The 26,714-nt window shown below is 42.4% G+C and overlaps 1 protein-coding gene across 1 annotated transcript; it reads left to right on the forward strand.

The window, feature by feature from the left end:
• Nucleotides 1-1,127: 1,127 nt before the first annotated feature.
• On the forward strand, nt 1,128-25,442 carry ipo5 (importin 5). The gene is made up of 26 exons (XM_088330639.1): nt 1,128-1,274; nt 5,328-5,408; nt 11,350-11,542; nt 11,630-11,732; nt 11,861-11,957; nt 12,049-12,153; nt 13,197-13,319; nt 13,400-13,520; nt 13,835-13,922; nt 13,990-14,096; nt 14,170-14,294; nt 14,369-14,458; nt 14,529-14,702; nt 14,774-14,992; nt 15,057-15,140; nt 15,940-16,072; nt 16,128-16,249; nt 17,400-17,496; nt 17,619-17,791; nt 19,532-19,643; nt 19,724-19,779; nt 19,852-19,974; nt 20,309-20,528; nt 22,183-22,411; nt 24,405-24,546; nt 24,627-25,442. Exons 1-26 carry the CDS (start codon nt 1,197-1,199, stop codon nt 24,729-24,731), a joined length of 3,300 nt encoding a protein of 1,099 aa, XP_088186765.1. The 5' UTR covers nt 1,128-1,196; the 3' UTR covers nt 24,732-25,442.
• Nucleotides 25,443-26,714: the final 1,272 nt, after the last annotated feature.

Consider the following 26,714-nt stretch of genomic DNA (forward strand, 5'->3'; position numbering starts at 1 on the left):
TATCCATCCATTATCTGAACCGCTTATCCTCAGTAGGGTCGCGGGGGTGCTGGAGCCCATCCCAGCTATCTTCGGGCAGTGGGCAGGGGACACCCTGAACTGGTTGCCAGACAATCGCAGGGCACACAGGGACAGACTATTCCCTCGCTCATTCACACCGAGGGACAATTTGGACCGGCCAATTAACCTGACATGCATGTTTTTTGGAATGTGGGAAGAAACCGGAGTGCCCGGAGAAAACCCACGCAAGCACGGGGAGAAGATGCAAACGCCACACAGGAGGTTCGACCTCATGACCTTGCACACGCGCTAACCACTTCTCCACCGTGCTGCCCTGAATGGTATGATATGTTTAGGTATTATATTTCCTTGCCTTTAAACATTTGTGCCGTGTTCGTATTTATACACCAACTCAATCGGAGGGGTGGACTTTTCCAAGCAAAAAGTATCGGTAATGATCGATACTACTATGTATTTACCAGGGTACCAAATTTCCCGGTATCGCCCATCTCCAGGGCTGGGTAGGGTTACTTTAACTGGATTACTTTCAATTACTTTTGGATTACTCCAATACCAAATATGCTAATAAAAGACAAAAGAAACTAAATATGAATAAAATTACGACTCACAACATGTGGTAAGCTTTCTTTTCTGGCTTCGATCTCTTTGATCTCCGGCGAAACTAACATAAAATGCGACAGAAACAAAATGAAAATAAATCCAAACAGCTTGCCAACATCATTTTTGCCGTTCTGTATTCCGTTACTCCCCAAGCCTGCACAAAATTTAGTCATTTTATTCATATTCAGTTTATTTTGTCTTTTATTAGCATATTTGGTATTGAAGTAATCCAAAAGTCATTGAAAGTAATCAAGTTAAAGTAACCCTACCCAACCCTGCCCATCTCCATCAACTACACATGCCGCCTAGTTTTCCATGTTCACGTCAACGTTTTCCCGCGGATTTTAACATTCATTTGCAAATGGGAAAGCGATACTCCCGATTGTGTCCAATAGCCAATCAGGTATAGTGTCAACCAATTGGACGCTTCTAAAAACCATCCATTGGCCAATGGACGTCGAGATCAACAGCTAAAATAAGCCAATGAACGCCCAGCACTGTTGTGAGCCAGGCGCTGGATCTGCCGGGCTGAAGTCGCCGCGTCCCCACCCGGCTGGCCTTTTCGGATCGCTGCAATGGCGGAACAGCAGCAATTTTACCTCTTGCTGGCTAACTTGATGAGCCCCGACAACAATGTCAGGAAGCAATCAGAGGTAAAGATGGAGTGGTTTACTTAGTTTATATGAGTATGGTAATGGCTAAGGCGTGACTGCTATAGCCGAAGCTAACGGCCTTGCTAGTTTTAGCCCCGCGTCAGGTTTGGTAACCCACGTGCAACGTGAGCCAGCGTCGGGTCGTTGGCAGCTAACACTATGCGGCTAACGGTGGTATGGCGGCGGCTGCGTAGTTCTAAGGGTCGGTGTAGCCTCGGAAATTGAAGTCGTTTTGGTGACATTCGCGTATTTACGTACATTATGGCAGCTATGTGTCGTTGCTAGTCGCTTACACTGTTGGGTGTGTCGTAGTATTTACTATATACTGTTGAGTATAGATGTTAGCTAACTAGCTAAACCTAATATAGCACGGGGCTAGCAAGGTACTTCCTGGTGGCTCTTTTTGTCCATGCAATTCAACTTATCATTGAATATTGAAATTAAATAAACTTATTGTTTAAACACGTTATGGGAGTAGTGAGTTTATTATGCCATGTTAACAGCCCTGGATTTGATCTAAAGCGTGTTGTGGGTTCATTGTATTGTACTTTTGTGCAGTAGTTGTATTATATCTCTTCAATCATGTTCCAACTAACTCCACATCTCAAAATTACAATTCATGGTAAATGGTGTGCATTTATATAGCGCTTTTCAAGTCAATGAAGACCTCCCATAGCGCTTTACAATGTGCTTCACACTTACACCAATCGGGAGTCACAAGATTTTGAAGCCAAGGCTTATGAGACCAGTCCTCAAAATGACTGTTAATCTTGTTCAAAGTTCATATTTCACATCATTGTAACAATTTCTTATTCCATTTGAAACGATCACACTGTTTAAATCATATTTATAATGTATAAAGTTTTTTACTACCCATCCTTCTCTAACAATATTGGCATTTGCTAGTGAAATGATCTGCATTTATATAGCGCTTTACAGTGTGCTTCACATTTCCCAATATTTGCCTTGCAGCCATGTAAGGCGCTAACCTGCTTATTGGGGGTATTAGGGGTTCAGTGTCTTACCCAAGGGCACTTTGACGTGTATCACAAAGGAGCCGGGATTCGAACTGCGATCTCTTGATCCCAAGACGAGCGCTCTACCTCCTGAGCCACTGCCGCCCAGTGGATGACGAGCAAGCAACCCAAAAAAATACAAGTAAAAAAAGTCATAAGCATGGCTCGGTAATTATCCGACAACAAAAGTGCAATATCCTTCTGTTATCCGCACCGCTTATCCTCAGTAGGGTTGTGGGGGTGCTGGAGCCCATCCCTAGCTATCTTAGGCAGTGGGCAAGGGACACCCTGAACTGGTTGCCAGCCATTTACAGGGACAGACAATTCGCTCATTCACACCTAAGGACTATTTGGACACAAGCATGGGGAATACATGCAAACTCCTCACAGGAAGGTTTGAGAAGTGCAATGTATTTATATTGAATTGCATTCTGTGAGATTAAAAAAAGACTGCTTGCGGCTGTCTTGCTTAGTTTATTTCTAACAACCCTTAATCCAATTCGTGCAAAAAATTGCAGGCTTTCTACCTGCAAGCTGCTCTGTGTTTTTAAGTCAAGTCATCTTTATTTGTATAGCCCTAAATCACGAAGAGTCTCAAAGGGCTTCACAGATTATTACACTATATTACACAGACAATTTTTCAGCCGACGAGAAGAGTAGGTTATTCATATGCTATGGAGTAGAAGTGAGTTTTAAGTTTAGATTTAAACATTTCCACTGAGGTTGCAGATCGGATCTCGGGGGAAAGAGCATTCCACAGCACCGGTGCCCGGATGGAGAACGCTCTCGAACCAGCAGAACACTTCTTTGCTCTTGGGATCACCAGAAGACCGGCACTCTCAGATCGTAGGCTTCAGACCGGGACATAGGGGCAAATCAGATCTGAAAGATAAGAGGGAGCAAGTCCATGTATGATTTTGTACAATACTAAGAGGACCTTGAAGTCACATCTATGGCTAACTGGGAAAGCGAGTGCATGACTCTAGGCTTATTCAATGAATTTGGTATTCTATGGTGTGTGTGTGTGCGTTTATTAGTATTTTTTGTTTTTGTTTTGGCATTTTAAATCTTTGTCTTGACAATTTGTGTAGCTTCACAATCATTGGCAATGTATACTTGAGATGCTCTGACTTGTGGAACATTTGGGGGGAGCCTGTGGCAACATTGAGGGGAGAAAAATCCATATATTTTTTTTGTCAAATGAAAGGGTCGTTTTGATGGCCACGTATGGCCAACTTTATGTCCGAGCCTTTTCTCATGTTTTCTTCCAACTCTGGGGTTGGGAAATTTTTTCAGGGCGACAGTGGGTAAGTAGGTAAAGTGCTCGTCTTGGGATCAAAAGGTCCTTGGGCAAGACACTGAATCCCTAACCCCCCCTATTAGCAGGTAGTTGCCTTGCATTACTGATGGTGCTTTATTATTTATTATTATTCAGCCAGTATCAACATGATATCTACCGGAAATCATTTAGTCACGCAAAGCTATCGACGTGACTCGTCGCCTTCAATCGGCGCCAGGTTTTTAGACCCAACTGCTGTGTTGGGAGTCATTAGGTGACCAAGCACCCCCAATTCCAGCCCTTAATGCCGAGCGCCAAGCAGGGAGGCAATGGGTACCAATGTTGTAAGTCTTAGGTATGACTCGGCCGAGGCTTGAACCAGCGACCTCCCAGTCTTGGAGCGGGCGCCCTACCATCTAGGCTACCGAGCTGCTATCTGTATGTTAGTGTGAAGCACATTGTAAAGCGTGTTGGGAGGTCTTCATTGACTTAAATGGAGCTATATAAATGCAGACAATTCATTTACATTTTCACTCAAAGGGCCATACAAGCAAAATATTTTGCTTTGGTTTTGGTAAGACCCACACTGTGTATTGAAACAAAACCGCTAATCCTGCTGTCCAGACAATAGCTTTTTCTTCAGCACATCTTATTTCACATGTGACATGTGATAAAAATTTATGAAATGAGAATAATGCCAGAGCCTGTGTCAGCAAATGTCAACAAATACACCACCCCCTGCAAACACTTGGGATGGTTTAGGATCATTTTGACCTTCCCTTTTTTCTATAATAAGAGGTGCAAGCATATTTTTTGGGTAAAAATGTTGCAGAATTCTGCAAATGGGTGTATTTACAAGAGACAGGTGGCAGTGCTTGCGCTATTTGCATTGCTCCACCCATTCCGAACGTTCACACGATACAATTGCTCTGGGATTTTTATATTTTTGATGTAATTAGTTTCCTATGTGGCCTGTCATCACGGTGTCTACAGTGAACCACAGATGCTTAAATGTACTTCCATATGAAGGATTCCATGGCAATTTACGGCAAATGTTTTTTTCTGTGTGTGACACCTTTGCTGTAAACTGTAGTTAAAATGAGCCCTACATATACTGGACAGTACAGATTTAAAATTAAACATTGTTTGGCATAGCGTACATTAGGGTGGTCCTTATTTTTCGACTTTTAAAATTTCATGCTCTGACCCCTTGAATATGTTCCAATATATACAAAACGTAATTAGGCAAAGTTTCATCAAAATCAAAGGATATTTAGAGGTCGCTCAAGGCCTCTGAAATTTTGGTATGAAAAATAAGGATTTTTCGCACATTATATCAGACCTAGTGTACAAAGTTACTTGTAACTTTTCTCGTGTTACAATTATAGGCAATGGACTGAAATTGGATGTTCTAAAACGCCGTACACATGGGGTTAAGATTTCCGTTTTTTCTCAAATTGCCAAAATTTTACCATTTTGGGAAATTTCAAAGTCGTTGCGCTACCTCTAAATATTATCCAAATTGTTCAAAATTGCACACAGTGTGTTTTTATCGATATAAGAACATATGCGGGGGGTCAGAGCCCAATATTTCAAAAAAAAAAATTTCGACCCCCATTAAGGACCACCCTAGCGTACATATCAACAAGCTTCGATCTTTTAACCAAGGAACTTTGAGGAAAATTTGAGTCATACTTCCTCATTGCGACCCATAGGTTCCTGACCCCTGCTCTAACTGTTGTTGTTCTGTGTCTTTAGGAGACCTATGACACCATCCCTGGTCAATCAAAGATCACGTTCCTGCTTCAGGCTGTCAGAGATCCATCTGCTGCAGAGGAGGTGATTCATTTTTGTGGGCTTCTGGGGAAAAAATGTGCACCTGGAGCAGGGCTTAACGATAATGGGAAACTATCTTAATGGGATGTTAAACATTGCACTTAAGGTTTGATTTTTATTACGGAATATTGAGTGAGTCAAATGAAGCATCTGCATCTTTTATTAGTCCCAGTTTGATATTGCTTGACCGCTTCCAGCGGCTGCAGGACACCTCCGTGTTGATCACAAGAAATGACAGGGTAACTTCGAAGTACAGGGTTGGAAAGCCATGCTTAGCTGTGAAATATGGAACGTAATCAAAGGGGTGTTAAGCAAGCACACGTGATCTGTTTACTCTCGTACGCTCAAACCCGATAAGATACACAATAGCTGCAGCAGAAATCACAGCGCTAGTTGCGGTGTTCGGTTTTATAACCAATAAAATTGATCAGTTAAGCATTTCATTGTCTTTGCAAACGCGCCAAAGTGTCTATTGGTTTCCGTGGCAGCCTACAAACCAGTCCTCCTCCATATGTCCTTTTGCCAATTGTTTTTATAACACATCATTATCTCCCTCCAGTGATTATACAGTTTGCAGTCTTGCACATCACAATAATCAAATTCCAATGAATTGTTTAACCTTATTGTCCTAATAGTGCTAAATTTTACAAACGCCACAATAGTCTACATCTTGCTTATAATCGTACTATATGAAATATGACATGTTTTATATATTGGGTAGTTCCCCTTTAAGTGATTACTTTGTTGACAAAATTATTAAACTCTTTAGTTTATGTGTGCCTTTATTTGTAAAACATCCTTTTGCAACAGTATCACCCTCATGACATTAGTCATAGCCTGATACAAGTCTCTCGTATCAAGGACCATTCTTTATGAACTAACAAGTCTATTAACATTTTGGCTATCATACTGCAACTGCCTTAAATGTCCGCTAACACTCTTTCGAGACTGACTTGTTTTTCCCCCAGCGTATTTTAGCGGACATTAGTTTTAAATGGTTGAATCATTTTGCCGTGTTCTCAGTCTTGGTTGGCACATGTCCGCAAAGTTTGCAGTGCATGTCACCGCAGGTTTTTTTTTTTTTTTTTTTTCCCCCAAGCAAAGAAACCATTTAACAACTGAACATGGGTGCCTCTCATGTCTACTACTCCTTCAGCATGCTATGTGTGTGCTGAGTTTTATTCTTTGTCTCTTTATCCCTCATTTTGACCGCCTTTGTAATCCAGTTTCACTTTCTTTCTGTGAGCTGCTATTCCTGCGAAATGATGGGCTAGTCCTTTTCACATTCGTCTCTTGAATGTTGGTCTGGAACTTGCATTGGCTCCCCCCATTTTCCTTGTGGTCGGGTGGTGTAAATAGTTATCGACTTTATTTATCATGGCAAAAATGATATCACTAGCTATTGTTATATTGCCTAGTCAGAAGGGCCAATTCTCCCAGTCCTCAACTTTGTATTTCAGTGGCTAGTTGCGTCAAAGAAATTCATCCATTAAATCTGAATTGGAGTTAAGTCTGCTTGGGGTTGTCCATCGATACGATGATGACCATCTTCTTTTAATTGTGAGTCTGCTGATGTTTGAAGAGTCCGATCCTGGATCCACAGATGCGGTTACAGACAGAGCATGTGAAGGGGGTGCTGGGGGGAGCAGGGGTGGCCTGGCGAGCATGTCTCTTTGCACGCTTTGCTGCACGGTGTTGCATGCGCTGTTCCTCCATGTAATCCACTCCATGTGAGCAGTGGGAGCGCCAGAGGTCTCGGCAGGAAGCAAGTTCCTCCAGTGAGGAGGGGTTTATCCGACATCTCTTCAGGATGTTCTTCATTTGGTCTTTGAACCGCTTCTTCTGCCCACCAGCCCTGCGTTGGCCTAGATGTAACTGACCATAGAGGATACGGCGTGGCAGTCTGTGGCTGGGCATTCGAACAACATGCCCCAGCCACCTAAGTTGGCGTTGGGCCATAATGGATTCCACGCTGCAGCTGCCTGCCCTCTCCAACACCTCTGTGTGCGGCACTCTGTCCCTCCATGTGATGCCAAGGATCTTCTGAAGACATCTTACATGGAAGGTCTCGAGGCTCTTCAGATGGCGGCTGTAGATAGTCCATGCCTCACATCCATACAGTAATGTCGTGATACATACAGCTCTGTAGACCAGCATTTTGGTGTGGAGTCTAAGGTTGTTGTTTTGAAAGACCCTTATCCTTAGTCGACCGAAAGATGCTGATGCTTGCTTGAGGCGGCTCTGGATCTCATCATCCAATGAGCAGGTGTTAGACACTATGCTCCCCAGATATTTAAAGGTGGGCACCATGAGCAGGTGTTGCCCTGCTGCTGTGAGGGTTATTGGGTTTGGTAAGAGGTCAGCACTGGACTGACAGAGTACCTCTGTCTTCTGGGTGTTGATCGTCAGTCCCATTCTGGTGTATGCAGTTACAGCTGCCGAGAGAATGTTTTGCAGAGCCTCCGGTGTATGGGCAACCAGGGCACAGTCATCAGCATACTGTAGCTCAATGATGGTCTCTGAAGTCAGTTTGGTAGTTGCCTGTAGCCTCCTGATGTTAAACAGGTTACCATCAGCCCTGAAGTTGATGGTAACTCCAGCCTGCTCCTCCATCCTTCTACGTAGCAGTGTTGTAACACAGACGAGGAAGATGTTGAAGAGAACTGGAGCCAGCACACAGCCTTGCCTCACTCCAGTTTCGACGCCAAAGGGCTCTGAGCTGTGTCTTCCAACTACCACTCTGGCCGTCATCCCTGAATGGAACTGTGCAAGAATGGTGAGAAACTTGGGTGGACACCCAAATCTCTTCAGGACTTGCCACAGTAGGTCCCTGTTCACTGTGTCAAATGCCTTTGAAAGATCGACAAAGGCGATGAACAAGTCCTTGTGCTGCTCCCGGCATTTCTCTTGGAGCTGACGTGTCACAAAGATCATGTCGACTGTTCCCCTGTCCTTTCGAAAACCACACTGTGACTCTGGGATGACGCGTTCCGATATTTTGGAGATGAGTCTGCGGAGCATGACCTTGGCAAGGACCTTTCCAGCAGTGGCCAACAAAGAGATACCCCTACTGTTGGAGCAGATGGATTTATCTCCTTTATTCTTAAAGATGGTCACAATGTTCGCATCTTTCCACAGTTGCGGGACACACTCTCGTCTCCACACCTCTGAAATATATTGAAACAGTGTCCGTGTACAGAGGTAGCCTCCTACCTTGAGAAGTTCAGCTGGGATGTTGTCAGGTCCAGGGGATTTATTGTTTTTCAGGGTTTTGACTGCATGTAGGATTTCATTGAAAGTTGGCGGGAGGTCGAGGTCTGGCAATGTAGGATGTTCAGGGAGCTCTGAAAGGACAGTTGGGTCCACTGGGGTGGGCTGGTTGAGCAGGGTGTTGAAATGCTCAGCCCACCGCTCCACTATCATAGCCTGATCCTTGATTAGAGATGTTCCATCAGCAGATCTAACAGGTGCCAGTGAGCAGTGTCTGGGGCCATAGATGGTTTTTACTGCATCATAGAAACTGTGCATATCGCTTCTATCAGCGTGAGACTGGATTTCATTGGCTTTTGAGATCCACCACTCATTTTGCAGTTTTCTGAGAGTTCTCTGGGCCTCGGAACGAAGGGCTTGCCATAGCTTTTTATGGAATTGAGATTGTGGGTTGTTCAGGGTGGCTCTGTGTGCCTTGTGCATTCTGTCCAGGAGGGTTGAGATCTCTCCGGCATTCTGGTCAAACCAGTCCTGGTGTTTTTTAGTTTTAAAACCAACGGTTTGGGCTGCAGTGTCAAAGAGGGTGGTAGATATATAGGTCCACTTCTCATCCATCCCAGCCTCTGACATGACCAGCTGCTCAATGTTTGCCAGCCTCTCAGCTAGAGAGCAACGGAAGTTGTCAAGGGTGTCGCTACTGGAGAGTTTGGCACAGTTGAGTGTCTTCCTCTTTGAACCACCATGACGTGCTAGGGGCCGGACATGCATTCTGACCTTTGTCAGAATCATGCGGTGGTCGGTCCAACAGTCTGCCCCACGCATAGCTCTTGTAATGAGCACGTCCTTCAGGTCAGCCCTCCTCACGATCGCGTAGTCAATCAGATGCCAGTGTTTGGACCTGGGATGCATCCAGGATGCCTTATATTTATTCTTTTGTTGGAAGATGGTGTTTGTGATGGTAAGGTTATGTTCCGCGCACAGACTAAGAAGTCTCATGCCATTGGAATTAACTTTTCCAATGCCATGGGCACCAATCACACCATCCCAGTTTTGCAAGTTCTTTCCGACTCTTGCATTGAAATCACCAAGCAGCATGATTTTGTCATTCCTCGGGATGTGACTGAGTATGTCATCGAGTGCCTGGTAGAAGCGATCCTTCTCTTCATCATTCGATGGCAGTGTTGGTGCATAGGCACTAACTAATGTGACATGTCTGCATTTTGCAAGTGGGATGCGAAGAGTCATTAGTCTTTCACTGACACCCACTGGTGACTCTGTGAGCTTCAGCAGTAGAGTGTTCTTAATTGCAAAACCAACTCCGTGAAGATGGTGTCCGCCCATGGGGTATCCCTTCCAAAAGAATGTATAACCCTCCCCCTCTTCATTGAGTGAGCCTTCCTCAAGGAGTCTGGTCTCGCTGAGCGCTGCCACATCCACATTATATCGCTTCAGCTCGTTGGCAATGAGTGCTGTTCTGCGCTGTGGTCTGTCCAGACTGGTATCCGGGAGTGTCCTTATGTTCCATGCTGCAATTCTAAATGCTATTGTTTTTCGACCGCATAGTGGAATGTCCCGACAGGCGCGGTTTCCTGTCCGGGTACTGTGCTGAGTGGGCAATTTTTAGGCCACCTTTTCTAGGCCTTTCCCCAATTGGGGTGAGCAGTGCGGCCACTAAATAGTGCTGCTCAGACGCACAGGGGTCTGCCGGAAACAGCTGCCACTCAATCCCAGCTGCTAACGACCCTTGCCCTGTGCCGCTGACGTGCAGAGGTCCAGCTAAGAGCTTCCAGCTCATTCAAACCTGCTCCCGTCACTGGTTACTCCATCGCCGCCAGACTTTTGTGGTCGGGGACTCAGGTAAAAGAAGATACCTGCGCAATGATGGTTTTTAAAGTGGCGTAAGGGGTGCGCTTTCCCCAACGCCACTATCTTGATTGTAGAGAAGATGGATCCAGTGGCAAGGGAGACCCTAGACGACCGGCATCTTCCCACAACTGCAGGCGGCTGCCGGAATCCAGGTCTGTGGGAAACCGCCTCAAAGCGTGCCGCCACCAGCTTTTGGGATCACTCTTAGTCTGGACTCTACCCTTCGACCTGTTCGGCTTGGGTAACCCTGCCAGGAGTACGAGACTCCCGCCGACATAGCTCTAGGGGTCATTGAGACGCACAAAGTGCCCCACCACGATAAGGTGGTGATCCGTCGGGGCACAGAGTTAAGTCAGAACAGCGCAAAGGCTGTGATCACCAGCAGGTGCTCAATTATTCGGTTTGGGAAACGATTGTGGTGGCATTTCTGGCCTACTGCTATGCTACTCTCACGGGCCACCCTGACGATCATGCTGTATCCTACAAACGCCCGATTCATTAGCCATGTAACGGGTGGGCTGGAGCTACAATTCGCGTGCAATGGCTGCACTCCTGACTGTTATTTGTCGCGGGGACTTTTCACAGCTTTTGGTCCCCATTAACCAAGGGATTGCCATACACTAGCCCCCGTGGCACTTGAACAATTTGGAATATAACTAACTGTAGTTTTCTCACTTTTAACAGAGTAAAAGCAAATGTATTTGGTTGTTTTTGTTTAACCTGAGTTTACCAGTTGCTCAGTACCTGCTTTTAGCCTTTACCTCAAAGCTGATATATTTGTTAAACTGGGGGATGTCCAAGATGAGCCCAGTTTGTGTGGAGGATGCTACATAAAGGTTTTGTTCAATTTTTATTTTCCTCCAACTAGGTGAGACAGATGGCAGCAGTGCTTCTGCGAAGGCTGTTGTCCTCCTCCTTTGAAGAGATTTACCCAGGGCTCACAGTTGACTTGCAGACAGCCATCAAAACCGAACTTTTGACCAGCATTCAACAGGAGTCTTCACTAAACATCCGCAAGAAGGTGTGCGACATTGCAGCAGAGCTCTCCCGCAACCTTATCGGTAATATTTGAATACTTCCTCTATTTTCGTTCTAAAGTTTTATATACAATTCCTTCAAATACAGGACGTTTATCATTTGTAATCTAGATGATGATGGGAACAATCAGTGGCCAGAGGTGCTTAAGTTCCTGTTTGACTCTGTCAGTTCAGAAAATGTGGGCTTGCGAGAAGCTGCTTTACACATATTTTGGTGAGATTGTTTAAGTGTGTTGATTGCAGTCTTTTGTGGTGAAATCATTGTCAATTTTTAGACCTTGCCTTTGGTGCGGGCATCCTCAAAACATTTGGTTACTCAAGGATTTTCTTGCTTGGTTCTAGGAACTTCCCAGGAATCTTTGGCAATCAGCAGCAGCATTATATGGATGTTATCAAGCGCATGCTTCTCCAGTGCATGCAGGACCAAGCGAACCCTCAGGTAGAATGTGCCCCGAGCTGGAGATACAAGTCCTCTGTTCTTGCTTAAATACTTGGCAATGACCTAAATGTTTAATGTCCATTGTTTTCAGATCCGCACTCTGGCTGCCCGAGCCGCATCCTCTTTTGTCCTATCAAATGAGAGCAATTCCGCCCTGCTCAAGCATTTCTCTGACTTACATCCCGGTATTCTGCAGGTGAGAAGTTTGCCAGTTCTGCGTAAAATATTTATCGGTACTTAACTTCATATTGATGATTTCTAATAACTTCATATCGTGCTGTCTAAGGACCATATTTGCACTTATCTATACAGCTTACAAAGATTTGAATAAAAAACATTTACAAAAATTCTAATAATGGGACTTAGGGATTGTCTTAAGATGTAAAGGTAAATGATGTATAATTCAGGAGATTTTTCTGGGTTTTTAACAGTGGTGGGTCGTTTTGACCTGAAGACAACAGGGGTGGTTACTTTTGGAGATAAATTATGAATGGTTTTAGTATTTAAAAACAACCTTTATAAACTTATTGTGGCTCTAAAAATGTACCTTAATGCATTATATGAAATTGAGAAAAAAAATTATTCGCTACAATTAAAGTGAGTTACTTGCAAGGATTTCTGCTAACCAGCAAATGTCTGTATTCAGGAAAAGGGAATGCACGGTGTTGATGTGGCAAAAGTATGTCATTCCCATCACTAGTGTACAAATGAAATTGCCAACTGTCATATGGAACCATTCTGTCACAGCTGTATTCAATTCTAAATGTTTTGAAATCCCATAATACACAAACAAAAGCTAGGTGGATTCCTTCTGGAAACTGAATGGAATATAATGGACCCTGGATACAAACTAACAATCTTTTTAGATTTTTAGTTCATTACAGTGTTAAAGGAATTTATGGCCTAATTTTATTGCTCAACTCGTGCTTCATCCTCAGTCATTAATACAAATATGGTCAAATAAGACCATCCCTAGGTTTTAAATATTCTGGATTTAAAACTAGCAGAATTGGCACAAGTAACACCTGTTCGATGCCTGGCTCCTCCGTGCTATACGTCAAAGTGTCCTTGGGCAAGACCCTGAATCCCTAATGCCCCCAATAAGCAGGTCAGCGTCTTGCATTGCCGCTATTGGTGTGTGTGTGTGTGAATGGGTAAGTGTAAAGCACTTTGGGGGGGGTCTCCATTGACTTGAAAAGCGCTTGTATAAATGCAGACCATTTACCATGTTCTGTACAGGCAGTGAATGAGTCCTGCTATCAGGGAGATGATTCTGTCCTGAAATCATTGGTGGAAATTGCTGACACGGCACCTAAATATCTGCGACCAAATTTGGAGGCCACATTGCAACTCTGCCTAAAGGTGAGTTTGAGCAACTTGGAATTTTTCCCCCTCCACTCCATGCTTTGTTTTCAATGTTGACATTTGCCATGTTTCCTCAGCTCTGTGCAGATAGCAACTTACCCAACATGCAAAGACAATTGGCTTTAGAAGTCATCGTCACCTTATCAGAGACTGCGGCCGCCATGTTGAGAAAACACACAGCCATTGTTGCTCAGAGCGGTGAGTTATTTTTTATTTATTTATTTTTTTTTCTCTCCTCAAATGTGTAGGTCTTGGTGTTATTATTTTAATTACTTTCAGTATGGATGTCTCAATCACACTTTTTAGCATCAGTCTTTAATTTGAGATATATGCCATAACTCTGCAGTGCATGGGGGTGGGGCGGTCTATTTGAAGCTGTGAATTTGCATCTATCCTGGCTTAGTAAATGTGTAACAGATTAAGCCAGACTAGCTGCATATATTCAAAAAACCTGGATTTCTTTATTCCACAGGTCATCCACATTTTTTTCAAATAACTTTGTCTATGTCTAGTGCCTCAGATGCTGGCTATGATGGTGGACCTAGAAGAGGATGAGGATTGGGCCATGGCTGATGAGCTGGAAGATGATGATTTTGACAGGTAACATTGATGGCAAAATAAAATTGTGAGTTGCTTGGTCAACGTGGCTCCTTGTGTGTCCGAACAGTAACGCTGTGGCAGGAGAGAGCGCTCTCGACAGAATAGCATGTGGTCTTGGAGGAAAGGTCATCCTGCCTCTGATCAAGCCACACATCAGACAGATGTTGCAAAACCGTGAGTAAACTTAACAATGGCGGGTCGTGGAAACTTCTCTTGATACTGAAATAACACTTGCAATTGTCCTTAGCTGACTGGAAGTATCGCCATGCTGGGCTGATGGCGCTATCGGCCATTGGCGAAGGCTGCCACCAACAGATGGAGGCTGTTCTCAATGAGACCGTTGTCTCTGTGCTGCAGTTTTGCACGGATCCAGTAAGAAGTTGTTTTATTTTGGGTGATTTTATCAATGAACTTCATTAAGCAGATCACAACCAAATCCTTTCCAGCATCCAAGGGTGCGGTATGCCGCCTGCAACGCAATTGGTCAAATGGCGACAGATTTTGCACCAACGTTCCAAAAAAAGTTTCATGACAAGGTAATGTCAAATTAATTTGAGCTAAGCTTGCAGAAATTTCGTTTTGCGTGACAACATATACCTTGTGCAGGTGATAACCAAGCTTCTTGAGACCATGAATGACCAGAGCAACCCCCGAGTGCAGGCACACGCTGCTGCTGCTCTCATTAATTTCACAGAAGATTGCCCCAAATCTCTGCTCATCCCTCATCTGGACATCTTGGTCAATCACCTCCATGTCATCATGGTGGCCAAGTTGCAAGAGGTAGCCAGCCATAAAAACTTATAAATATCTAGTCTGCTTCAAATCCTTCAGAGTTGTCCCTGCTTGTGCAGTTATTCCAGAAGGGCACCAAACTGGTTTTGGAGCAGGTGGTGACATCCATTGCGTCAGTGGCAGACACCGCAGAGGAAAAGTTTGTGCCGTACTATGACTCGTTCATGCCCTCACTTAAGCATATTGTGGAGATTGCTGTGCAGAAGGAGCTGCGGTTACTTCGAGGCAAGACCATCGAGTGCATAAGCCTCATTGGTCTTGCTGTCGGCAAGGAGAAGGTATTTTTGCTTTTGCGGTTTTTGATGGGAGATATATATACTCATAATTTTGTTTTTGTCTTAGTTCATGCCAGATGCGTATGCTGTCATGCAGTTGCTACTCAAAACCCAGACTGACTTTAATGACTTGGAAGATGATGATCCTCAGGTGAGAAGGTGTTTCCCCGTGAAAATTTTGGTATCAAAGTAAATGCATGGGAATATTGCTGATACTTTTGGTTTGGGAATGCCTTGATTGTTGAATAATTGACCCTAAGTGTGTTCATGATTACGACGGCACAAAGATATATGGCATCCTTTTTTTTTTTAATTTTTTTTTTTAACTAAAAGTCTGCAATTAAGTCATATATCTATAAACCGATCACATATCCCCCTTAGTGGGAGGTGGCAAGAGTCAAAACATTGCTTTCATTCATAAAACGGGAAGCGGCCTATCACTCAGTTGAAAGAATTGTTTACTGGTAAGTGACAGAAGATGAGTGGATTTGATTAGGTTTAGTGGTTTGGAGTGAAGCTGATCGTTTGGTAAGCATGTTCTTTATGCTAGTTATCCAAATGATTCTTAATATGTTGCGTTGTTAATAAATTATTCGAGCATGTCTGAGATGTAAAGTATTCATTTAAAAAAAATTTTTTTTTTCAAGCTGACATGTGATTTTTAAATCGAATTTCTCAAAATGTGACTTGTGTTTTATTTTTCTTATGTATTTTTGGATGGTGCAGCTTGTATTCCAGAAAGAACGGTTCATCAATTTCATGACATAAAAGCTTTTTAACGGAAATGCAAATACTGTTGAACAATGTTAACAAGAAAACTGACGTAGCAATCCCCGGACAAAAGTATTGATGCAATCAAAGTGCTTTATCAATATTGATATTTGGCTTTATCAGCCCCAATTGTACAATACTGAATGAACACTTTGATATTTGTCAATTTTATTTTCAAGATCTCATACATGATATCAGCCTGGGCCAGGATGTGCAAGATCTTGGGAAAGGACTTTCAGCAATACCTCCCAGTGGTAATGGGACCCTTATTGAAGACTGCCGCTATCAAACCTGAGGTGGCTCTCCTTGACAGTAAGTCACTTTTGGGATCTAGGATTTTCTCAAAGTTAAACAATATTCCTTGTAGCCCAAGATATGGAGAACATATCCGAAGACGACGGCTGGGAGTTTGTCAACCTTGGAGACCAGCAGAGTTTTGGGATAAAGACCGCTGGGCTGGAGGAGAAATCTACCGCGTGCCAGATGCTGGTAAGCAATAGGCGGTGTGTGTGAGTCAATAACTTGCTCTCAATTGTTTTCTGTTGCGCCCAATGGAAGAAATCTTCTCGCTCCCCCTGCGAACAAGAGTATAATTTATCTATTGTTTTGTTTAAGGTACTTCTGTATAACTGTCTAACTTTCAACAGCAAATAGCTTTATTAACTCCAACAGAAGATTTAAGAAGCATTAAAAATTGACATATCAAACTATAAACTAAGAATTTAAAATTACAGTACAAAATGATCACAAATTCAGAGCAACATATATTATAAAACCTGCAATATAATTTCAATTGGTGCATTGTTTTTTAAATCAAAAATCACATATGCAATACATAACTCCACTCTTGCTCAATTCTATTTTGTGAACTACGTTCATTGGTTTACGGACATGGGTGTCACAAAGCGGGCTAATTGTTGGCAATATTCAGTACCATGGATGTAGTTTTGGGGTTGGCATTGAACAAATCACAATAAAATATAAGTGTATGGCACAGCCAAAAACTTTTTCCTAAGAATCAGCAGCCCAGGAGAGAACAATGATCTTAACCCTTTTTGTGCTGCTTTTACCAATCTATTCTTGGGGTCCACACAATAATGGTGGGGAACAAAATTATTGCTCAATGGTGGCGACTTGTCACATGTGACCATTCAAAGTCTATCGGGCACGTCTTGCTAAAGAGAAAACTCTGGTGTTTTGTAATTGGGTTGTAACGTCTCGAACTTGCAGCTTAATTTATTTGGCTTCATGCTGTCAACTGTTTTGACGTAAAAAGCCAGCTCGTCTGCCTCAGTGGTTGTAATGACCTAAGCACTACATCCGACTTAGTCTCAGCTTTAAAGAGAACATTTGTCTACCTAATCTCTTCGCTCGTTTCCTCATTTGTGTAAATAATTATTTCATGAGATCTCTTGAGGGTCTCCTTCGTGTCTACACTGCATTGGGTGTAGGCAAAATATAAAGCTCAATGGGAGCGCCACTGCCCACTTGTGTAGTGGCGTTGTAATTGCACTTAATTCTGGAAAGTTAAAAAAATGTTTCCCTGTGGTAAAGAGTGCTCGCGCTTCCTGCTCTTTAGTAACCACTGAACTGTTCAACAGAATTAATGTGTTTTTTGTTTTTTTTACTTGTGTAACAGGTGTGTTATGCCAAAGAGCTCAAGGAAGGATTTGTGGAGTACACGGAACATGTTGTAAAACTGATGGTTCCTTTGCTCAAGTTCTACTTCCATGATGATATCCTTAATGTTGAAAAGAACCGAAGTCCTTTGTATATACTGTAAAAATGGTGACCTGCAACATTTTTGATGAACATGGAGGGGGTGACTATTTGAGTGAGATTTCCTTGACTGTATCACGTGTGCGCGTGGCGGCTGCAGAGTCCATGCCCCTGCTGTTGGAGTGCGCTCGGGTTCGTGGGCCGGAGTACCTCACCCAAATGTGGCTGTTCATGTGCGATGCCCTCATCAAGGCAATCGGAACAGAGCCAGATTCAGACGTTTTGTCTGAAATCATGCATTCTTTTGCCAAGGTAATTAGGTTTCACTCCACTGCAACGTACGCTTTTGTGCTTTCCCTAAATCTTAACTTTTGGTAGGTCCTCATCAGTGCTACAGATGTTTTTTTTTTTTTTTCTTTTTAATAATTGCTTGACTTTCGATGGCGTATCACTGACATTGATGTTGGCCCAAAAAGTTTGCTACAATGGGAAGTCATACAAATAGGCTTATGGAACATATCTGAGGTCATTTTCATCAAGCGGCACCCTTCCTAATTTCAGCTACTTAAATTTAACTTGATGCTAGATTTACGCTGCAGGAAAATCTTATATTTGCGCAAACCCAACCTGAATCCCATCTGTTAGTCAGTCTGAAGGCACATATACCATTTTTCTTTTCCCACCGGGCTACTTTCATTCAGGAATTACCACTTGTGAGGCCCTTTCTCAAGGTTTATTTTCTTTGTGCTAAGGTTTTGAGTTTTTCCCTTGCCTGCATGTTGGTTTAAGATCAGGGGATGGTGCCATTGTAACCTATGCAGTCCTTTCAGACATCTTGCGATTAAGGACTATACAAACAAATGAGACTTAACTTGAAAATTGCGAGATGCACGCAGCCGTTGGCATCCATGAATACTTCCGAAAAGACTGTGATGTTTCATGCCCACATTAGTGCGTAACATTTCAAAAATACCTTTTCAAACAGATGATGAATTGTGTGATACCCAAACCAATAAATGGAAAAATTTGGGAACGAGTGTCACTCTAGAGAACAAACCCCCATTCCTCCTTTCTGTTGTGTTCCTCCCCTGAACAGCTAAAAGAAAGGCAAATTAGGTGCGGTGGGAAACTCTAGGGAATTGGTAACACACTTGATGGAGAACATTTTATCATAGTTTTTTTTTTTTTTTTTTCCCAAAACGATGCACTTTATTTTTAAGTTTAACTGAAAGAATACTGCTAAGAATGAAAAGTGCAGAATTTGTCAAGTCCTGTTTATTTTTATAGCCCTTGATCACAAGGAGTCTGAGGGCCGCACAGATTATTGCAAACCAGACTGTAACACAGCCTCTGATCTAAAAACCTACATGAGGGAAAGGAAAACCTCAATATGAGGAAAAAGAAGAAACCTTGAAGGGACCGTACATGAGGTTATCACCCTTTCAGGATGACCAGGCTGCAATGGATGTTCCACATGAAATGTAGGTTATTCATATCCTATAGAATAGAAGTGTGTTTTAAGCTTAGATTTAGTAGACCAGCATTTTTAGAGCCAAGCTTCCGCACCCGAACATAGGGGGAAATTTAACCTAAAGGCTACGAGGGGAGCAAGTCCATGCATGATTTTGCATACTACCAACAGAACCTTAAAATCGCATCTTAACAGGGAGCCAATGCAGGTTAGCTAAAATCGGGTCATGTGATCAAACTGTCTTGTCTTAGTTAAAAGCCTCGCTGCAGCACTTTGGTACCAGCTGCAGGCTCTTGATGTTGGACTTCAGGGGACTGAGAGCAGTACATTACAGTAATCGAGGCGGAAGCTAACAAACGCATGAATTATAATCACCGCATAGGGCGAATTTTAGCAATGTTGCGAAGATGGAAAATGCTAAAAAAATGTGTTTGGAAGGACAGATTGGGGTCAAATGTGACACCTAAATTTTTGACTGAGTCACTGGGTGGTAAACTTAATGGGGTGATATATTTATTTATTTTTTAATTCCCTGCTTTAGCGCTCTTCATAAAGTATCTTTAATCTTTGGTCTTGCGTAGTGCATTGAGCTGATGGGAGATGGCTGTCTGAACGATGAGCATTTTGAAGAGCTGGGTGGAATTTTGAAAGGCAAACTGGAGGAGCATTTTAAGAACCAGGAGTTGAGGCATGGTGAGACCTGGAGTTCACATTGTATAACTTTTAATTGTGCTTGCACAAGTCTCACTTGGATGCTGCACTTGTCCTTACAGCTAAGAGACAGGACGAAGACTACGATGAGCAGGTGGAGGAAACGTTGCAAGACGAGGTAAGTGTAGTATTTGCCAATTGCATCAGGAGTTTCGGATGTGCTCTTAATGGATCTTCTCTGCTGTGTCAGGATGAGAACGACGTGTACATCCTGACTAAAGTATCCGACGTCCTGCATTCGGTTTTCAGCAGTTACAAAGAGAAGGTGCTCCCTTGGTTTGAGCAGCTACTCCAGCTTATTGTTCAGCTCATTGTAAGTGTTCTTTAACAGAATTGTTTGAACCTGGTTCATTCTATGTACTACAGTGCCATGAAATAAATGTGTTTGGCCCTGGCAATTGTAATTTGATTTAATTTTTATGTATTTTTTTGGAGCTCTGTCACCAAATTCTTAGTTTGCTGGGGTAGCGGAAAACCCCGACTTGTGTCATGCGCTCGGAGTACGAAACATAGTCTGCTGAAGAGTTGGGAATTTCCTTGGGTTGTCTGTGTGATAATAAAATTTGATGATCTGAAACCTTTTGAGTGATAAATATGTACAAAAATCAATTTTCATAGCAGTAAATCCATTTTTTGTTTTTCCCCAGTGTCCAAACAGGCCGTGGGCTGACAGACAATGGGGGCTGTGCATTTTTGACGATGTGGTGGAGCACTGCAGCCCGTCGTCCTTCCGGTATGCAGAGTACTTCCTGCAGCCGATGATGCAGTCTTTGTGCGACTCAAGCCCTGAAGTACGCCAGGCAGCCGCCTATGGTGTCGGTGTCATGGCACAATATGGAGGAGAGCACTACCGGCCGTTCTGCACAGGTACTAAACTCACTCATTTAAATTCAGGGGCCCAGAGGTAATAAAAGCGCTCAAAAGTGCAGAGCTAGTAAATTAATGGTATTAAAAGTGAGTCTTAGCTGGGAGTCTTTTTGGAGGCTCACTGTTGAATCATGATTCAGGGGTAAAGGATTTAACTGTTGAGGGATTTCCTTTTTCTTGGATTCGCAAATCTTGTTTTATCAACTGCATTTGTAGTAAAGCAAACGATAATTGAATTCCTTTTCACTAGTTTTTGTTTACTCTACTGTTGTAAAGTACAAACGCCAATTTTATTCATTTATTTGGTGTAATATAAAAACGTTTTATCTAAGGAATTTTTCATGTATTATAGAAGGGAGTTAAAGTTTCCCTTGTGGTGTCGTCAGGATTCATATGGGTGTTCGAAATCCCTAAATGCTTGAATTTTACTGCATGTTTGAGGACTCAAGTGCTTGAATTACAGGTAGTTTTTGTAAAGGTTTAGTTGCCATGTTTTACAAGTCTGCTCTCTGGTGGATTTTCTCTGTGATTGCATTTCTTTTGTCATGATTAAGGGCAGCTGGCATTAATTTGTTTGGCATTGTCATTAAAAGTATAATCGCCCCAAGAGGACGGATGCATACTACACTTAAAGAGGATTACATATCAATTATGAGCCATGTGAAAAATTAGTGTTTCCCAGTGGTAAATGGGAAGCATTCCTGCAACTGAAAATGTAAGCGTACCAACATATTATTGTCATTTTAACCAACACTCACTTAGCGGATTACCCGAGATATAGAAATCAGCATGTCTTGATAAATGCACTGGCAAGATTGAAAAACGCATATGTAAATTACAAATGTTTGTGGCTCTGCCAAATACTTGATTCACACCAGAAAAATTTGCCAGGTCTTAAGGGCCACGAAACTGTCAAGTCATATTTATTTGTATAGCCCTTAATCAGTCTCAAAGGCTGCACAGATCAAAGACTATTGCAAACTACAGACTATTATGACACCATCCCCTCATCTAAAACCTACATGGGGGCAAATTTCATGCACCATCTTTATCTTTTGATACAGCTTACGTGGAATACGTTTTTAAAGTAAAATTTAATTCGTGGAATTTCAAACCGTTAAGTCCTTTTTGACTTGAGTACGACAGAGTTAAACTTGGGCAATAAACACTTGGGTGCTGGTTTTTTGTATATCCTTGAACGGTGAGTCTGACTTGGGTAAAAAAATAACATCAGGATGGGTTTCCTTTAATTTTCTCAAGTCAATTTAGTTGTTGGCAAATACAGCTAGAGTGTTTGCTTTGCGGGTGGTGCCTGGCTTAAGCAAAAACCAGTTACATACTTAAAACTGCAGCTCATTTTTCACTTGCGCTTCTCTCAGGATACAAATGTTCGTGGCAAGTCTCATAAGGCCCATGAGTTTGAAACATGGTCTTATTTGTATATGCATGCTCTTTTGTATTTGGGGTGGGATTGTGGGTCCTTATACCAAACCAGTTGAGAACTATTGTGCATCAAAATACGTTGAAGAAACTCGATGCTTTGAATTAATGTACTCTATAATTCGTGCGACACGCTAAATCGATCGGTTCCGTTGACGCCTTTAAAAATTCGTTGTTGCAGCCCTACTCAGATGTGCTCTGCTCTCTGTTCCAGAGGCCATCCCCATACTGTACAGAGTCATCCAGGCGGCAGATTCTCGCTCAAAGGAGAACGTGAACGCCACCGAAAACTGCATCTCAGCTGTCGGGAAAGTCATGCGCTTTCGACCGGAGTGTGCCAATATTGGCGAAATTCTTCCCCTCTGGATTACTTGGCTGCCTCTCAATGAAGATAAAGAAGAGGCTCTCCACACGCTTGACTTCCTGTGTGATCTCATCGAAGGGTATGACACTTTACACCATTTATTGACCGATGCAAGTTTTTCGGAGCAGATACCGATTTTGAGTATTAAGAGGAAGACTGTAGTCAATCGTTGTCAAAAGCTTACAAATTGGCATAAATTTTAATAATGAAAGACAAATATTTTAAAAATTCAAATAATGCTTTAATAGCTCCCCATTAATGTTTTATGTAGTGGCAATTCACTACACAACCAGTATGACTAATCTTTCACTTAAACCGTAAGCTAACTGCAGGAGATATTGGGCTTGGCAGCAACTCTTTATAGACATCACATAAAAAATTGTATACCTCCCTGATTTTTTTTTAATAAAAACAAATGTCAATACAAGCAGCATGACTTAAATTAAATGTAAGGCATTGCAAAATCCCCCATAAAACCTTCTTGCCAAAAGCAGTGAATATGTCAACTGAGCTCGTGAATTGTAGTGCCGGGCACTTTTTCTGCTTTCTCTCTCAATCACACACTTGATTGACACATTTTATGAGTAATTTCAGTCTCCACCTGATCGTGCTACACTTTTTATGCTAATCACACACTGGCTTTTCTTTTTAAATCTTATCAGCAGTCTGATTCACAGGCATGTCTGGTTTCAGGGGTTAGCGGAGCTGCTGCTGTTTATTCCGCTCTAACGTTATTCTTCTGCTCATTGTAATAACACTCATTGCAAAATTCATTTGCACATTGTAGAAAAAAACGTTCTCACAGGGACTGACTAGTAAATCAATGTTGTAAAAAGTCTTAGCTGGAGGGGTTCACAACTTAATTAGCATTGGCGGATTTAAGATTGGATGATAACATGATTATTTAGGGTTTTATTCAATATTTTCCTTTTACTGAGGTTTAATCTCTTGTGTTTATCAACTGCATTTGTAAAAATGGAGAGTAACTTGATGCTCAGCATCGCAGTTTTTGTTAGTATAACATGAATGCTGAAGGTAAAAGGCTTTTTTTCAAGTACAGTCCAAAAGCCAACCAAACCCCAAGAAAGTCAAGTCACATTTATATAGCCCTTAATCACTAAAATTTCTCAAGTACTGCACAGGATTACAATTACACAATTGCCTGATCTTAAACCAACATGTGGGCAAAGAAAAACTCAAAACCTCAGCATGAGGGGAAAAAATGAACCTTGAAGGGGCCTCACAAGTGGCAATTCCCCTTCCAGGATGACCAGGGTGGAATAGATTTAGCATTGAGTCGCAGTACACATAGTGAACATCAATAAATGAGAACACTAGGTAACATGTTGAAATTTGTCCGGAAAGTGCATGACTGCAACACCTGTAAACTAGTTTAAACTTGGGGGGGAAAAAACTTCAGTTAAAGAAACTAATTTCGATCAATGCACCAAAAAGACAATTTCTAAGCGTTCAAATAACAAATTAAATTGAAAAGTTAAATTTTCATTTGTATGTGTTTAAGCAATGCACGTACTTGCACGCACAGCACAAGAGCACCTTTTGAAGTCAATTTGTGTAAAAATGTTTTTTGAATGTTTACCTTGCGAGTGGCACCTGGCTTTAGCAACATCCAGTGGACATGCAAAACTGCTCTATTCAGATTCCGGCTTATAATTTTGCACATTTTTATTCCAAACCTTAAATATTTTTATTCTTTATACACATTTTCTTAAGGTATTTGTATGAGTCTTACTTGTTGCATGTTTGCGTGTGGGAAAGAAGGATTTGATATGTGCTGTGTTGTGCATATTGCATAATTGTCAATAAAGTTGGAAACAAAACAACTTAACGATTTAACATGTAAAATTGAAAGTCATTCAAGCAATACAACTAAAATTGTTGTGCGTCTCGCAATATTACATTGCAGGTCACATAAAACGATGTAGCGTGCCACATGTGGCCCACGGGCCTTGAGTTTGACACCATTGACTCATTGAGTAATGCGGCAATTGGAAAGGCTGACTTCCTGTAGTCACGTTTTGTTGACTTGCAGTAATCCTTTTCCCCCGCAGTAATAATCCGATGGTCCTGGGACCAGACAATGCAAACCTGCCAAAAATCTTCCAAATCATCGCGGAGGGCGTAGCAAACGAGTGCGTGAAGAGCGAAGACGCTTGCAGTAAACGTCTCGCCAACGTGGTTCGGCAAGTCCAGGTGAGTGTGGAATCTCCATTTCACGGCTTTTTACATTTGAGTGCAAATGCAGGCACTGATTATTTCTTCTTGGGTTCTAGATGTCCGGCGGATTGTGGTCCCAGTGTATAGTGTCCCTGAATGAGACCCAACAGAAAGCCATACAGGATTTACTGAGTCCTTCCTGGTTAAATTCGCACCCTTAAAGCAATGGAAGAAAGGTTAACCCCCCCGCTTCAGTTGATAACACACTCCCCTTAATCTGCAGGGTGTTGGCATCACATCTCCCCACATAATGCGCAAAAATGGAGAAACCTGGCATAATATCATGGACTGAATGCCTCATTTCCCACATCTAGATTGGTTTTTCAGCGAGCTTGACTTGCCTCTTCCCAGAGACACTTTCTGCCCATCAAAAACTCAAAAGTGGGATAAATAATGTGGTAAGGGTAGCAGGGACAGGACTATGTACTGGACGGTTCAGCTGAGTCGGTTGGAAATGCTCACTGGGTAATCACTGCCCGTCTCCTGGGATTCCTCACCCTTTTTGGGGTCCCGTTTACCTGTGGGGTCTATGAAGGGTCGGATGATTCCAGACTACAGCATGTTTTTAAGTGGATGACAAATGTGAATTTACTTCTTTGGTGAGTTGGTGCAAACGCTCATCCTGTCACCACCTTCCTAATTGCTGTTAAAAAATGGCTTGCCCCAAATATCAAACCACTCTTTGGTAGAATTGGAAGTCGTTTAAGGTGCGGTGCAGAACTTGCATATGATGGATGCTAACCAAGTGAAAGGTAAAGAAAACTGCTTGTAGTTTGTATGTGCTTCCATACTTTGCTGTCATAGTGTAACTCTAATGCCCTGCAGGCATGTGATGACATCTTTCGAACTTGACAATAAAATTTCAATGAGAATACTGAATTGTTTCTTTTAAACAACACAGCATGATGCAGCCTCCGGCTCTTTCATTTCATTTAACATTTGACATAATTTCAGCAATGTTTATTTGTTTTTTGTTGACAATCTTTCACCATAACAGGCCATCGTACATGGTTTTGTTTCTGACAATTGCAAAGAGATAAAAATTTGATGTGCAATATTCTCAATTCAAATAAGCTGGTCATATCCCTCAGAAGGGTGACGGACAGCAAAGACAAATGTATACACAAAAAAAGAGGAAAAAGTAGCAAAAAAAAACCATTCTTTTGGGACCATGGCCAACCCAAATGCCCAAACAAGTTCAGCACGGAACGGGACACGAGAAAGCGGCAATGTCACCTCGGGTCAGGGTGACGCAAAACACTCTTCTGTTCATCTGCCGGGACTGACTGCTTTCACTGGTTTACCCCTGCCGCATCATACGGGTGCCCTGCCCATCCCTTAGAACGCGTCCAAAACAACCTATCCTTTCACAACACTTCTCCACTCATTCCTATCACCATCAAGCGCTCTAGCTTCCACTACATTTAGACCTCTTTCGTCCAGTGCACTCATGACACCATCCGTGTCAAGCGCGGCCTTCCTCTTGGTCTCCGTCCATTGACTCCTGCTCTGTAGATCCTCTTCAACGTTTGCTCCTCATCCATCCTCTCCATGTGTCCAAACCAACTGGGTACTCATCCACACGCTTGCTCAGTTTCACTACTACTCCAGTTCTGTCTCTCACAATTTCATTTCTCAATCTATCCAATCTTGTCACTCCTAACATACTACTCAAACACTTCATCTCCAAAACCTTTAATTTCCTTCTCAAAAAACGGGAGAAACTATACTTTATTTAAAAATGCCACTAACCTTTATACAATTTCTGCTCGTGGTTTGTTTAAGTAAAACTTAGCGTTACCCAGCCTTGGACTGATATATGAAGATGTATGGTTGTGGGCAATGTTTTGTTTTTATACTATTTTTAAAATTGGTCATTGCTTGCACTGACCACACAGCGTGATAGAACTGCTACTAAAATTTACTGTTTGAAATGCTGTTTTTTCTTCTGTTTAGTGCAATATTTTAAAAATGAACAACTGCTTCCCCCTTGACAATTACACCGAAAGTACTGCTTGAATCCTGAACCATCGATTTACAAATAACTGCCTTCATATTGCTTTTGCTGGCATGTGCAAGCTTTCAAACGAACAACTAGGCAAGAAACTCCATATCCATTTTGGCTATAGACCATTCCAACATGT

The sequence above is a fragment of the Urocampus carinirostris genome, chromosome 3 (assembly GCF_059441175.1).
Source record: "Urocampus carinirostris isolate Australia breed hairy pipefish chromosome 3, RoL_Ucar_1.0, whole genome shotgun sequence".
In the NCBI taxonomy this organism is placed as follows: domain Eukaryota; kingdom Metazoa; phylum Chordata; class Actinopteri; order Syngnathiformes; family Syngnathidae; genus Urocampus; species Urocampus carinirostris.